The sequence below is a fragment of the Chiloscyllium plagiosum genome, chromosome 6 (genome assembly GCF_004010195.1).
Source record: "Chiloscyllium plagiosum isolate BGI_BamShark_2017 chromosome 6, ASM401019v2, whole genome shotgun sequence".
In the NCBI taxonomy this organism is placed as follows: Eukaryota; Metazoa; Chordata; class Chondrichthyes; order Orectolobiformes; family Hemiscylliidae; genus Chiloscyllium; species Chiloscyllium plagiosum.
In genome coordinates this window covers 83,654,910-83,669,336 of record NC_057715.1, presented here as the reverse complement: position 1 = coordinate 83,669,336, position 14,427 = coordinate 83,654,910, and the positions used below count along the sequence as shown (strand labels likewise).

The 14,427-nt window shown below is 38.2% G+C and overlaps 1 protein-coding gene across 1 annotated transcript in view; it reads left to right on the top strand.

Moving 5' to 3' along the window:
- The window catches only part of flt1 (fms related receptor tyrosine kinase 1), a 185,789-nt gene that overhangs the window by 152,339 nt on the left and 19,023 nt on the right, over positions 1 to 14,427 (top strand). The window contains exons 25-28 of the mRNA XM_043692014.1: positions 3,502 to 3,601; positions 7,205 to 7,310; positions 9,328 to 9,467; positions 13,432 to 13,516. Coding sequence (XP_043547949.1) covers positions 3,502 to 3,601; positions 7,205 to 7,310; positions 9,328 to 9,467; positions 13,432 to 13,516 — 431 coding nt within the window. The remainder of the gene's footprint in view (positions 1 to 3,501; positions 3,602 to 7,204; positions 7,311 to 9,327; positions 9,468 to 13,431; positions 13,517 to 14,427) is intronic.

Below are 14,427 nucleotides of genomic sequence, written 5' to 3'. Positions count from 1 at the left end.
GATATGAAGGATAAAAGATGATAAAGGAACTTTGATGAACCAGATCTGAGAACTAAGTCCAGTTCACACCTGAGAACCATTCCTGTCATTTCATAACTTTTGTTAGTTCAAAAAATTATGGAAACCATTGAATTCCACCAAACAGTATTTCCATAGCTTACAGCCATTATATCAAGTCCACATTTTGCATTTTCTATTGAACATAAACTTTTTGTTACTTTTTGTTCAGCAATTAGCACAGAAGTTGAATATTCCATTCTATAGCTACTGACCATCTTAAATGTTGCCTGCATAAAGTTAAGGGACTGTGAAATGCTAACCCCTCTAGTATGTTGGGTTATGAACCTAAAGGGTATGGCCTCCTGTCAAAATTGTTGAAATGAGGAGTCAGCATTGGAAGAAATAACTGATGAGCTGATCCTAGGACATAGAGAGATGAAAAGCATTTGAATTTTAAGGCCCCTTCCAACAAAATATAAAGAATACTTCAATAGCTTGACTGAATATAAAGAGTAAATAATTTAAAATCTAAGTTTAATACATTGTACCGAGTAATGGATTATGACATGTTGACCATTTATTAATTCTGACAGTCTGTTCTGTATTGCAACGCATTATTGATAGCTGTTTGCATTTTAAGCAGAACATCAGCTCCTATATAACGTCTAGAATATAGAGTCATACAGATGTGCAGCACGAAAACAGACCCTTCAGTCCAACTTGTCCATGCCGACCAGATATCCTAACCTAATCTAATCCCATTTGCCAGTACTTGGGCCATACCCCTCTAAACCCATCCAATTCATATACCCATCTAGGTGCCTTTTAAATGCTGTAATTGTACCAGTCTCCTCCACTTGCTCTGGCAACTCAAAAATATAGTTTTTTCTGCCTCGTGGAAACAGCAATTTATGGCAAATGGGGTATTTTGTGTGACATAAGTCTCTTATTCCCAATTCTAAAATGACCATTTTTTGGGGCAGCACGGTGGCTCACTGCTGCCTTACAGTGCCAGAGACCCAGGTTCAATTCCCGTCTTGGGCAACTGTGTGGAGTTTGCACATTTTCTCCATGTCTGCGTGGGTTTCCTCTGAGTGCCCTAGTTTCCTCCCACAATCCAAAGATGTGCAGATTAACTGAACTGGCCATTCTAAATTGCCAATGGTATTCAGGGATGTGTAGATTAGATGCATTACTCAGGGGTAAATATAGGATATTAGGTCTGGGTAAGTTACTCTTCGCAGGGTCAGTGTGGACTTGTTGGGCCAAAGGGGCCTGTTTCCTCACTATAGGGATTCTGTGATTCTATGCAGTGACTGTAGCTTGAATCATCCAGTGCTATAATTTGGGTTGGCTATTTGACCTAGGCCATCGATGTTCATAACTTATCAATGGAGGATGGATATAGAAGTAGATTTGGGATGATGGTAGAAATTATAGAGATGTATTTGTGGAATGACCAAATAAACTATGGGACACAATTAGAGGTCAGAGAGTTTTTGATTCTATCTTTTTTCAGTGTATCCAGGTATGCACTACTCTAGGTTTACTCATTCCATTCTAGAAGCTTCCTAGATGTCCTTATTTGCACTGCTCTTTCCTGGAATTCATTTCCTATTGGTCTGCAGTACAGGATCATTATTCAAACCTGATTGGGATTGGATGATAGGAGCTGCCAGTCAAAGTTTGTCATTTTAAGATGAAGGATAATGATGCTTCATTCTTAAACAACCATCTCTATGACAGAAACCAATCTATTGTTCAAAGTAACTCAGAGTCATAGAGTCATAGAAATGTACAGCATGGAAACAGACCCTTTGGTCCAACCTGTCCATGCCAACCAGATATCCCAACCCAATCTAGTCCCACCTGCCAGCACCCAGTCCACATTACTCCAAACCCTACCTATTGATATATCCATCCAAATGCCTTTTAAATGTTCCAATTGTACCAGCCTCCACCACTTCCTCTAGCAGATCATTACATACACACACCACCCTCCCTGTGAAAAAGTTGCCCCATAGGTTTCTTTATTATCTTTCCCCTCTCACCTTAAACCTATGCCCTCTAGTTCTGGACTCCCTGACCCCAGAGAAAATACTTTGTCTATTTATCCTATCCATGCCCCTCATAATTTTGTAAACCTTTATAAGGTCACCCCTCAGCCTCCGATGCTCCAGGGAAAACAGCCCCAGCCTATTCAGCCTCTTCCTATAGCTGAATGCCTCCAACCCTGGCAACATCCTTGTAAATCCTTTCTGAACCCTTTCAAGCTTCACAACATCTTTCCGATAGGAAGGAGAGCAGAATTGCATGCAATATTCTAACAGTGGCCTAACCAATGTCCTGTACAGCCACAACTTGACCTCCCAATTCCTGTACTCAATACTCTGACCAATGAAAGAAAACATACTAAATGCCTTCTTCACTATCCTATCTACCTGCGACTCCACTTTCAAGGAGCTATGAACCTGCTCTCCAAGGTCTCTTTCTTCAGCAACACTCCCTAGGACCTTACCATTAAGTGTATAAGTCCTGCTAAGATTTGCTTTCCCAAAATGCAGCACCTCGCATTTATCTGAGTTAAACTCCATCTGCCACATCTCAACACATTGGCCCATCTGGTCAAGATCCTATTGTAATCTGAGGTAACCTTCTTCGCTGTCCACTGCACCTCCAATTTTGGTGTCATCTGCAAACTTACTAACTGTACCCCTTATGGTTGCATCCAAATCATTTATGTAAAAAGCTTTAGATAGGTCCAAATGAAGATGAGAGCTGTGACAAAAGCAGCTGGTTAATAGCTGTATGTATTACTGCACACGAGTATAACAGGTGGAATATTGAATATATTTGTAATATAAGCCATGACAAGTTTAAGAAATAGCAATATCATATATTGCTGCTGCTTTGCATATCATAAATAAGGTGTCACAGAAAACATTTCTGCCCCATGCTGCCAAAACATGACTAAAATTCAGGATTTCAATATGCTATGTAGGATTTTAAATTATTTAGTTGTCTCGATGCAGTGGACTTGATCTTATACCTTAATTTAGGACTGCTCGTATTTTGTATGTTATAATTTAAGTCTTCTATTTTATGGTCATTTCTCAACTCTTGTGAGCTTTACAAGTGGTCTGTACTGGTCACAATTATAGGACTTTGAGTGGTACATATCTGTATTAAGCTGTGAGAATGCATTGTTTCTTGACATTTTATATATTGGATTCTTGAAATCAACAATTCCCTGCACCAAATATCTGCACATTTTCTTGATGTTTAAAGTTGACATTTCTGTCACCTTCCCACAAATTTTACTGATATCCATTTCCTTGTCAGATCTGACACTGAAAAAATAATTCAGTTCAAAGATAATAGTCACAAACAGCTCTCATTCAGCACAGTGTTATAAGCTGTATTCATGGTAGAAATGACAGAATTACATGTCACTATTGTAGTTATTTTTCAAATATGGATATATCTGCATGTTGAATTCAGGAGCATCACCATACCCAGGAGTTCAGATTGATGAGGACTTTTGCAGACGACTAAGGGAGGGCACAAGGATGCGAGCTCCTGAATATTCAACTCCAGAAATGTAAGTTGACTGACAGAAATCTAGGAGTTTCTAAACTGCAAAAGACAAGGTCACAACTCACATCCTGATAGTTGCAAGGGACAACGATTTATTCACAACTGTCCTCTGAACAAAAATTCAATCTTTTTACTCACTAAAACCTAGGGGAAAGTGAGGACTGCAGATGCTGGAGATCAGAGTGCAGAGTGTGGTGCTGGAAAAGCACAGCAGGTCAGGCAGCATCCAAGGAGCAGGAGAATCAACTTTTCGGGCATAAGCCCTCTGAATTTTCCTGCTTCTCGGATACTGCCTGACCTGCTGCGCTTTTCCATCACCATATTCTTGACTCACTAATTATCTGATTATGTAATGGGACCTTATTACTGAATGTTCCAATGAATCAATAACTGGCCAAGGTAGAAATTACATCATTAATTTACAGTTGGACACACTTGGATGTGAAAGTGTTGGAAAACCAATAAAAATAATCCTGATTATTATGCATATAATATGGTTTCATAGTACCACTGAAGAAATTATTGGGAACTACCTGCTAAATGGGTTAACAGAAGGTTTAAAAAACTGAAAAACTGCAGATGCTGGAGATTAGAAATAAAAAGAGAAATTGCTAAAAAATTCAGAGGTGTGGCAGAGAAAGTAGAACGTGTTCTGAAGAAGGGTCACTGGATCTGTAATGTTAATTCTACTTTCTCGCCATAGATGCTGCCAGACTTGCTGAGATTTTCCAGCAATTTCTGTTTTTGTAGCAGAAAGTTAAGTTTCTTCTGCAACACCAAAGATTGGTGTTATTTTCATTAAAACGCAGTGGTTATGTGGAGTGATTTAATAGTTACATCTATAATAATGAATGGTTGCAACAGGTTAGAAAGAGGCAAACAAGCTTCAGCCCTACAATGCCTTATTTAGTAATAGTTCACCTCTGAATAAGGAGATTATGGATCTAATGTCAGATCAGAACTTGGGCACAACAGTTTAAGCTGTCATTCCAGTGCACTGCTGAGAAAGTTGATATGACTATACTTCAGTTGAGGCATTAAACTAAGACCCCATCAGGTCTCAAAGGTGGACGTAAATGATTACTTGTCCAATACTTTGAAAGAGAAGAGGGGAGTTAGCCATGTTTTCTTGTGTAAAAAATTTGCCTCTCATGTCTTTTTTAAATCTCTGTCCTCTCACCTTAGAAATGTGCCCCCAGTCTTCATCTCAAAATATTATAAGATGTGGCTAATGAGATTTGTAGATGTGTCATCAATTTTCAAACAGTTGTTAGTTGTGGAAAGATTCCATCAGACTGGAATATGGCAAACATAACCCCTCTTTTCCAGCAGGAATAGGGGGCAGAAAGCAGGAATCTATAGGTTAGTTAGCTTTGCTGACTGTCTGTGGGTAAGGTTTCAAATCCATCATTAAGGAGTTTATATCTGGGTACTTTAGAAAAGCACAAGGTAATCAGGAAGAGTGAGTATGGCTTTGTCAAAGGGAAATCATGTTTTGCCAACTTATTGGAGTTCTTTGAAAGGATAACATGTGATGTGGATAAAGGAGAGCCTGTGGACATATGGTATCTGAAATTCCAAAACGCATTTGACAAGTTGACACATAAAAGGTCTTTGCACAGATTTAGAGCTCATGGTGTAGGGAGCAACACAATTAATATGGATAGAAGATTAGTTAGCTGGTCTTCTGAAAATAGAAGTACTGTATGCATAAATCGATTTTTTTCTGCTTGGGAGGATGTAATGAGTGGAGTCCTGTAGAGGTCTGTGCTTTGGCTTCAACTTTGGATAATTTATACCAATGATTCAGATGAGGGAAGCAAAGACATGGTAGCTAAAGGGCAGCACAGCCACAGAATAGTTAGAACTGCTGTCTCACAGTGCCAGGGACCCATGTTTGATTCCAGCTTTGGGCGACCGTGTGGAATTTGAATGTTCTCCCTTAGTCTGTGTGGGTTTCTGCCAGGTGCTCCGATTTCCTCCGATAGTCCAAAGATGTATAGGATAGGTGAATTGGCCATGTTAAATTGCCCATAGTGTCCAGGCATGTGCAGGCTCTGGGGAGTAGCCATGGTAAATGTATGATTATGGGATCTGGTGGAATGCTCTTCAATGGGTCGATGTGACTCGATGGACCAAATGACTTCTAACTGCACTATGGAGAGCCTAGGATTCTAAATTTGTAGGCGACACAGATAGGTAAGAAAGTGTGTTGTGAAAAGGACATTTGAAGATGCAGATGGATAGAGGAAGCTTGATTGTGTGGTCAAAATAGAGAGAAAGAGAGAGAGAGACTGTAGAATTCTAAGCTGTAGAGGATTTCTAGTGCATGAATTGCAAAATTTAGTAGCACTTGTAATCAAGAAGACTAATGGGATGCTATCCCTTTATTACGAGAGGAATTCCACTTAAAAGTAAGAGATAATGCTTCAGTGACACAAGTTATTGGTTTGACCACATCTTGAATATTGAGTACTGTTTTGGTTTCTTTATTTAAGGAATGTCAAGGGAGACAGTTCAGAGGAGGTTTACTAGATTGATACCTGGACCTGCAGGTTAATTTATGATGCTAGGTTAGACAGACTGAGCCTGTTTCCATTGGAGTTTAGAGGACTGAGGGATCTCTTAATTGATCTTGACATGAAAAGGATGTTTCCTCTTCCAGAACCAGTTGTTAAACCATGTCTCCTAGGTCTGGAAGAGGAAACGTGTTAGAAGTGACACCTATATTTGATCGTAATTTTTTTTTCACCTGCATTTGGTTCCCAAGTTCTGCCAATGCTTGATGTTGGTGAGTGACTTTGAAGGCAACATGGGTGATATTAGGGGCCATGGGCATTAGTTGGCATGTAGGGTGGTTGTGAGGGTGAGGGATAGAGGGTTTAACTGCTTCTGAGAACTGAGGCAGGCATTCTAACCAGTTTATCACAGCATTTGACTATCCCAATGGTCTCCTGCCCTCTGTCTCTATGGTAACTAGGCCTGTGCACCCATTGACCCAAGCAAAAGAGAAGTGATTTGTGATACTGCTTTCTGAAAACAGCTCAGTGAGTTAGGAAATTTTCCAATATAAACTACCTACTTCAATCGCTGAATTTTGGCCCCAGGTCAACTGAACATCTCTAAACTGAGGTATGAAGTATAGGTGAGTAAAGGAAATTGAGGTGTCGATCTAATTGAATGGCAGAACAGACTGAATGACTGACTGATGTTCCTATGTTGTGCTATGTAGCAGATTTTCTCCAATATTTTAGTGTCTTCCAAGTCAATTAATACTAAACCCAACTTAAAATAGACAAAAAGTAAAATACCAGTGACACTGGAAATCTGAAACAAACACAGAGAATGATGGAGAAACTCAGTAGGTCTGGCAGAATCTTAGGAGAGAGAAAAACAGAGTTAACAATTTGCGTCTGGCATAATTCTTCCTCAGAATTAATGTAGACTCCTCATTGGACAAATCAACTGTAAAAATGAGATTCAATTCAAAACACATAGTGTTTATAGATGCCTCTTAATATTTATTTCACAATGTCACTAAAAACATAACTGACATCATTATTTATTTTAAAGTTGAACAATTAATTGTTTGTTGGATCTGTTCTAGTTATCAAACATTACTTGACTGCTGGCATGTTGATCCCAAAGAACGCCCGACGTTCACAGAGCTTGTGAAAAGGCTTGGAGATTTATTACAAGCAAATGCCCAACAGGTATTGTGTTTGTTTTTCTGCCCATGCACTGGATTTCGGTTATTGTTAATAACAAATATTTGAGTTGGAATGTTTTAAGATTCAAGATTGAACTGTTATAAAGATAAAAGATTCCATTTGGTCCATCAAGTCCGCACTGACCCTCTGTAGAGCAAGGCATCCAGAACCACCCCCCCATCCTATCCCTCTAACCCTGCATATCTCATGATTGATCTACCTATCCAGCACATCCCGGGACACAATGGACAATTTAGCATAGGCAATTCACCTAATGTGCATATCTTTGGACTGTGGGAGGAAGCCTGAACACCCGGAGACAACCAACACAGACATGGCGGGAAAACACAAACTCCACACAGACTGTCACCTGAGGGTGGAATCGAACCCAGGTCCCTGGCGCTGTGAGGCAGCAGTGCTGACCATTAAGCTGGCATGCTTCTCTCTGTCACTTCTATGCCACTAATTTTTTGTGGTGATTTAAATTCTGATAATAATGCTGAAAAGGCAAATATTGTCAAAGCTTTTTGTCATTTATTCATCAGGACATTTCAAATGAATATCAATTCAAAGGGTAGACCAAAACCTTCAACAAAATATGTCTTTTCTCCGCAATACTCAAGTTCTGTATTACCAAAGGACTATTTACAATAATTTTCTTGTAACTTAGGTTTATTCAGACAAGTGGATGTTCTATATTTTATGCAACATATAGTGCTTATACCAGATACATATAACCAGGAACAGAATCAGTTAACTTCAACCTAAGGTCACAAGCTTTTTTCTTTGTTTACTTGTGGGCCTTGGGCAGCATTTATTGCCCATTCCTAGTTGCCCTTGAGAAGGTGATGGTGAGCCATCTTCTTCAACGTTTGCTAACAAGGAATCACTCCCTTAACACTCAGTAGTATCAGTGTGTACTATCAACAGAAATTTACCAAGTCTATTTAGATAGCACCTTGCACATCCATGATCACTTCCACCCAGAAGGGCAAGGGCAACTTTACATAGGAATACTGCCCCCTGCCTTGGAAATGTATCACCATTACCTCAATATCTCTAGGTCAAAATTCTGGAATTCCTTCCCGAAAGGCATTGTGGGTCAACCTACAGTATATGGACTGCAGCAGTTCAAGGGCAACTAGAGACGGGCAATAATTGCTGCTCAACCAGCAATGTCCACAGCTCATGAGTCAATTTAAGAAAGTACATGTGCTGTATATAGACCCACAATGCCTTTAGGGAGGGAATTCCAGGGTTTTGACCCAGTGTCACTGAAGGAGCAGTGATATATTTCCAGGTCAGAATGGTGAGTGGCTTAGAAAGAAATTTGCAGGTGGTGGTGTTCCCATGTAACTGCTGTCCTTGTCCTTCTAGATGGAAGTGGTCATGAGTTTGGAAGGTGCTATTTAAGGTTCTTTGTGAATTTCTGCAGTGCATCTTGTAGACAGAACACACAACTGAAAATCAGTGAGAGTGACTAAATATTTATGGATGTGGTGCCAATCACGAATGCTTTATCTTGGATGGTGTAAAGCTGCTTGGGTGGTATAGGAGCTGCATCTATCCAGGCAAGTGAAGCATACTCCAACACACTCCTGACTTGTGCATTGTAGGTGACAAGCTCTGGGGAGTCAGGAGGTTAGTTACTTACCACAGTATTCTGAGCTTCTGACTTGCTTTTGTAGCCCCTGTATTTATATGGCAAGTCCAATTTAGCTTCTGGTCATTGGTAACCCCCAGGGTGTTAGTAATGGGGGAATTGAGTGATGAATGTCAAGGGATTATTGTTAGATTGTCTCTTATTGGACATGGTCATTATTAGACATTTGTGTGGCACAAATGTTGCTTGCCACTTGTAAGCCCAAGCCTAGATATTGTCCAGATCATGTCACATTTGAACGTGGACTGCTTCAGTAAGCTATTATTGTCATTATTAGCTGCAAAGAGCAACTCTTCCACCACTTCTGAATATAAGGGTTTTTTACGTATAAAACAAAAGATATGTTCTCTTTTGCAGGATGGAAAAGACTACATCCCACTGAGTACCAAACTGGTAACAAATAGCTTTCACTTTTTGATCCCAACATCACCAGATTCCTGCTTGGGAGATGAAATGGAGAATTCAAAATTTAATTATGAACATACAGGAAGCTTTGGGTAAAATATATTGTTCTTTATCTGAAAAATGAAAATACTTACTGAAAAGGGGCTAAATTTAATGTAGCCCCCTGGAGCATGTGTGATGTTAGGCAGCGTGGGAGAATTGGGTCAGAATATATACCTGATTTTCAGCTTTTCCCAGTTTAGCGGATCTCGGGGCTAGTACCTAAGACAGGCAGACTGTCGTGGTGGTGTCTGTTTTGCGAGAATTAATTCTGTCCAAGCTCAAGGATTAACAGTGAAACTACAATTGTTGTAAATATAAAGGCAATATACAAAGGATACGCTAAGATTTCCCAGCATGCATGCAGGTTTAGTTCTATCACATTTATCATCATTTCTCAAGTTAATTCTTAAGTCAGTAAATGTAAATGGAAAAGGAAATTAAGTTTAGATATGACAATTAAGATTGATTTCATCCTCAAAACTGTGATAAGATGAGACAAGTTTTAATCCAATTTTAACACCATTTACAATTATTTCACTTGAGACAGAAATGAGATTTAAAAATTGCCTAATTTTGCACAGTCAAAATGTTTAATACTGGCTACCCTAAAATACTAATGCAGGAAACAGCAGTTATTAAATCACTCTGACTAGAAAGATTGAGCTTAAATCAACCCATATATTTTTTCTTAAAAGCGAATGATTAGGTAGAGAACCCAGTGTGAATCAGATCCTCAGCTGAATTCTTGGTAGTAGCTGTGTTACTAACTTTAGTTAAGAGCTGGACTGAAAAAAATGACATAAAGTTGTAACGTCCATTCCTGTGTATCATGCAACAACATTGTCAGGGTCATCGCTGGCAGGTGGCTGTCTCTGCATTTGGGAAAAAAGCTAGTTAAGTGCCTGCTATATAGTTATGGAGAGAAAACATATGCCTGTATTTCTGAAATCCATGTTGAATCTGGAATCTGTTACGCTCATGTTTGAACTTTGAAAATATACAATGCTATTTGTCTGTTTATCCCTTAGATTTAATCAAAGTGCAAAACCATTCCTAAGCTTGCCTTTAACCTTTGGTTTTGGCAACTTCCAGTTATATCATTCAGTTTTTGTTTCTGTATTGTTAAATATGATACATAATTTGTAAAACATAATGTATATACCCCTTTATAATACATTGATTTATGAACTAAGTCATTCTCATTGGCTGGCTTCCCAATTACTTCATATCTTTCAGAAGTAAAACATCCCAAATGACTCAGCATAACAAGTGAGGGGGAGCTTTTAAAGGGATGGTAACAGTAGTACATGGGAGACTTGAAAAGATAGCAGAGCTCGACATTCTGAAGGAGACAAACTTTTAGCTGACTAGCCTCATTTTCATATTTGAAATCTGTCTCCCACCAAAAGCTAGCAAGTGTGCTAGAAAGGCTGTACCAAATACATCCAAGTGTGGAAGTGAAAGAAAGAGGCAGTGTACTATTGATTCTACTGAAGAGCAGAAAATATTGCTTACCTAGTTTTCTGGCATCTTAGATGCTTTCAGCCAGGACCTTTTCTAGCAGATTGGAGTGCAGGAGGGCCTCTTTCAGAGTTGTAAAAATCATTTTTGTCATCAATGATGTCACAAATCAATTTTAGATGCTCAACTGCTGGCAGCAGAAGCCGTGACTGACCTTGAAGTCAGTTGTGATAAGATGTTGCTGGGTAGAAATGATTCAGCCCGCAGTCAATAAGGTCAATGATCAAGATCAATTTTAATCCCTCCCAATCACTATTCCCACTAAATGAAGGGCATTAGATGCATTTAATATCGACTTCATATAAGGCTAGGGAAATAATAATGAGGAATCAAGAAATGGCAGAGGAGTTCAACAAATACTTTGTATCAGTCTTCACAGTAGAATATATAAATAGAATTCTAAAATTTCTAACTAATCAAGAGGTAAAGGAGGAAAGAAAATAAATACAATAACTACCACTAGTGAAAAAGTGCTCGGGAAAGTAATGTTACTAAAGGTTGATAGGTCCCCTGAATCTGATGGGATGCAGCATAGAGTATTAAAGGAAGCAGCTCCAGAGATAATGGTCATGCTGGTTGAAATCTTCCAGAAGTCCTTAGTTCTGGAAAAGTTCCAGAGGATTGGAAAACTGCCAATGTAAGAACTTTTCTTAAAAAGGGAAGGAAATGAAAAACAGGTTACTATAGGCCAATGAACTTAACACCTGTTATTGAAGAACTGTTAGAGCCTATTATAAAGGATTTAATAGCAAAGCCTTTAGAAATACATAATGTGATGGAGCAGAGTCAGCATGGTTTCAAGGATTGGATATGACGTCTGACAAATTTACGATAAGCAACAAGTAGAATAGATAAAGGATAAGCAGTGGATGGAATATATTTGGCTTTTCTGAAAATCTTTGATAAGGTACCATGTGTTAAACTATATGGTAAGATAACAGCCCATGATGTTGGAGATAAGATAGTAGCATGGATAGAGGATTGGCTAACTAATAGACAGAGAGAGTTGAGATAAGTATGATACTTTCAGGACGGCAACCCATAACTAGTGGAGTACCATAGGATTCCTTGCTGGGTCCACAATTATTTACTATATTTGTTAATGACTTGGATGAGTGAAGTGAACATACTATAGCCAAGTTTGCAAATCACCACAAAAATACGTGAAGGCAAATGGTGAGGATGATACAAATAGTCTGCAAAGGAATAGAAACAGATTAAGTGGGTGGAAAAAAACTTGGCAGATGGAATATAATGTGGGAAGATGTGAGCTTATGCACTTTAGCGTGAAGAACAGGTGAGTTTAATATTATTTAAATGGACAAAAGTTACAGAACAGAGGGATGTGGGGAATTCTCATCATTGAATCACAAAAAGGTAGCATCCAAGCTCAGAGGGTAATAGGGAAGACAAGTGGAATGTTGGCATTTATTTCAAGATGGAATGAAGTTTAAAAGTAGGGATATTTTGTTAATACTTTACAAGGTACATGTCGATCACAGCTGGAATACAGTGAACAGTTTTGGGCCCCTTATCAAAGGTAAGGAATACTGGCATTGAAGACAGTCCAGAGAAGGTACAAGTTGGATGCTACTGGGTGTGGAGAGACTGTCATAGGAGGAGATTGGGCCTGTACTTATTGGAATTTAGAAGCTTAAGAGGGAATCTCATTGAAACATTCACAATTCTCAAGGGCCTTGACAGAGTAGACACAGAAATGTTGTTTTCCCTTGTGGGAGAGACTTGGACCAGAGTACATAAACTCAGAATATGAGGTTGCATATTTAAGACAGAGATAAGGAGGACTTTTTTCTGTCAAAGGGTAGTGAATTTGTAGACTTCCTTATGACAAAGGGCTTTCAAGGCTGGGTCATTAAGTATGTTCAAGGCTGTGATAAACAGATTATTAATCAGTAAGGGAATCAAGGGTTATTAGAGAACAGGCAAGAAAGTGGAGGTATTGGATTAGATATAATCTCATTAAATGGTGGAGCACAGTCAATGGATTGAATGGTTTGCTTTTATACCTTTGTCTTATGGTCTACCATATGCTTGCTGTTCTTTTAACCTATTATCTAGTTAGATCTATAGATTTACTTGTAAATTCTGATTTGATAATTACTCGAACTATTTCAGTCGTTAAAGATAATCCTTACATCAAATTTCAATGTTAACTCCCATTTTCCATTTTGTTTGTACATTGTAAATTTGTTTCCAATCAAACTCAAATGTCCAGTGTCCACATAAACCCACATCAGTTTGTGCCATGTGCAATTTTAAACATTCTTCTTACATACCTATATTGATGTCATTACTGTATATTATGCATCAGACATTGAAGATCATTAAACAAAATTTAATGATTAGATTTTGCTCATATTTAAATGCTTTCATATTCCCATATATCAAACAGAATTATGAAGAAATCCTTTTATCTTTGCTTAACTCTGTTTTGTAGACTAATTTAAATGTGTAATGTTGCTTTCACTGTAGATATATTAACACTGGTATGAAGAAACAACCACAGAATGTAAAGACCTTTGAAGACTTACCACTTCAGCTTACAACATTAACAGATGTAAGTTTTCTTATGAATGTACACTGTTATGCACTGTTTGATAGCTTTGGCTCTGTTTCAAAACTTAAGAGTTACAATACAGCTTTGCAAGCATCCTTCCCCACAATACAATGGATAGATGTTATCAACCATGTTATGATAAACTTCACAAAATACATTTGGTTTCCTTCTGAATCTTTGCCTCTTCCCTTTTGAATTTATGAACACCTCAAGCATGATAAATTAATGAAATATAACTTAAAGTGACAACCTGTACTCTCTAATATTATTTCACATTTAAGGATTTGTAAGTTAGTTTTAATCAAATAGAAGAAGATGGACTGATTGAGCTTATGTCTGGCTTAAACTCTGAAAGTTCTTCTAAAATATGCTATGCTTTTCTTTGTTCACTACTTGAGTCAAATGTGAGTAATCCCTTTGTGGTAAATTGATTTCCATCTTTATTGACAGTATTATTACAACAATTGAAAATGATTCATTCTCAGCAATAATGTGTTAGTTTTCCTTTCAAAATTTAATCCACTTCAATTGAAATTGAACCAAATGGAGTCTGTAGCCAAAATTATCATTAGGTACAAAAGAGTTGAAAATTTAAAATGACAGAGGGAAGGAACTGAACCAGACATAACAACATCTCAAGATGGCAGGTTAATGAGAAGAAATGTTAATCAAAGAATTACACAGTGGAATGAAACAGATAGGACAGAGAATGAAGGACAAGTGGCAACATATCATCAGGCTTTTTTTTAATTTTGGTGATCACTTGCTCCCTCCTTTTCATTTACATTGTCCAGTTGAATGGGATTGTTTGAAGAGTAAGATAAGAAGAAAATATGAGAAGGTATTACACAATATTTTGGAAAACGTGTTTCTCATTACTGTGCCTATTGATATTAAATACAGTTTCCTTG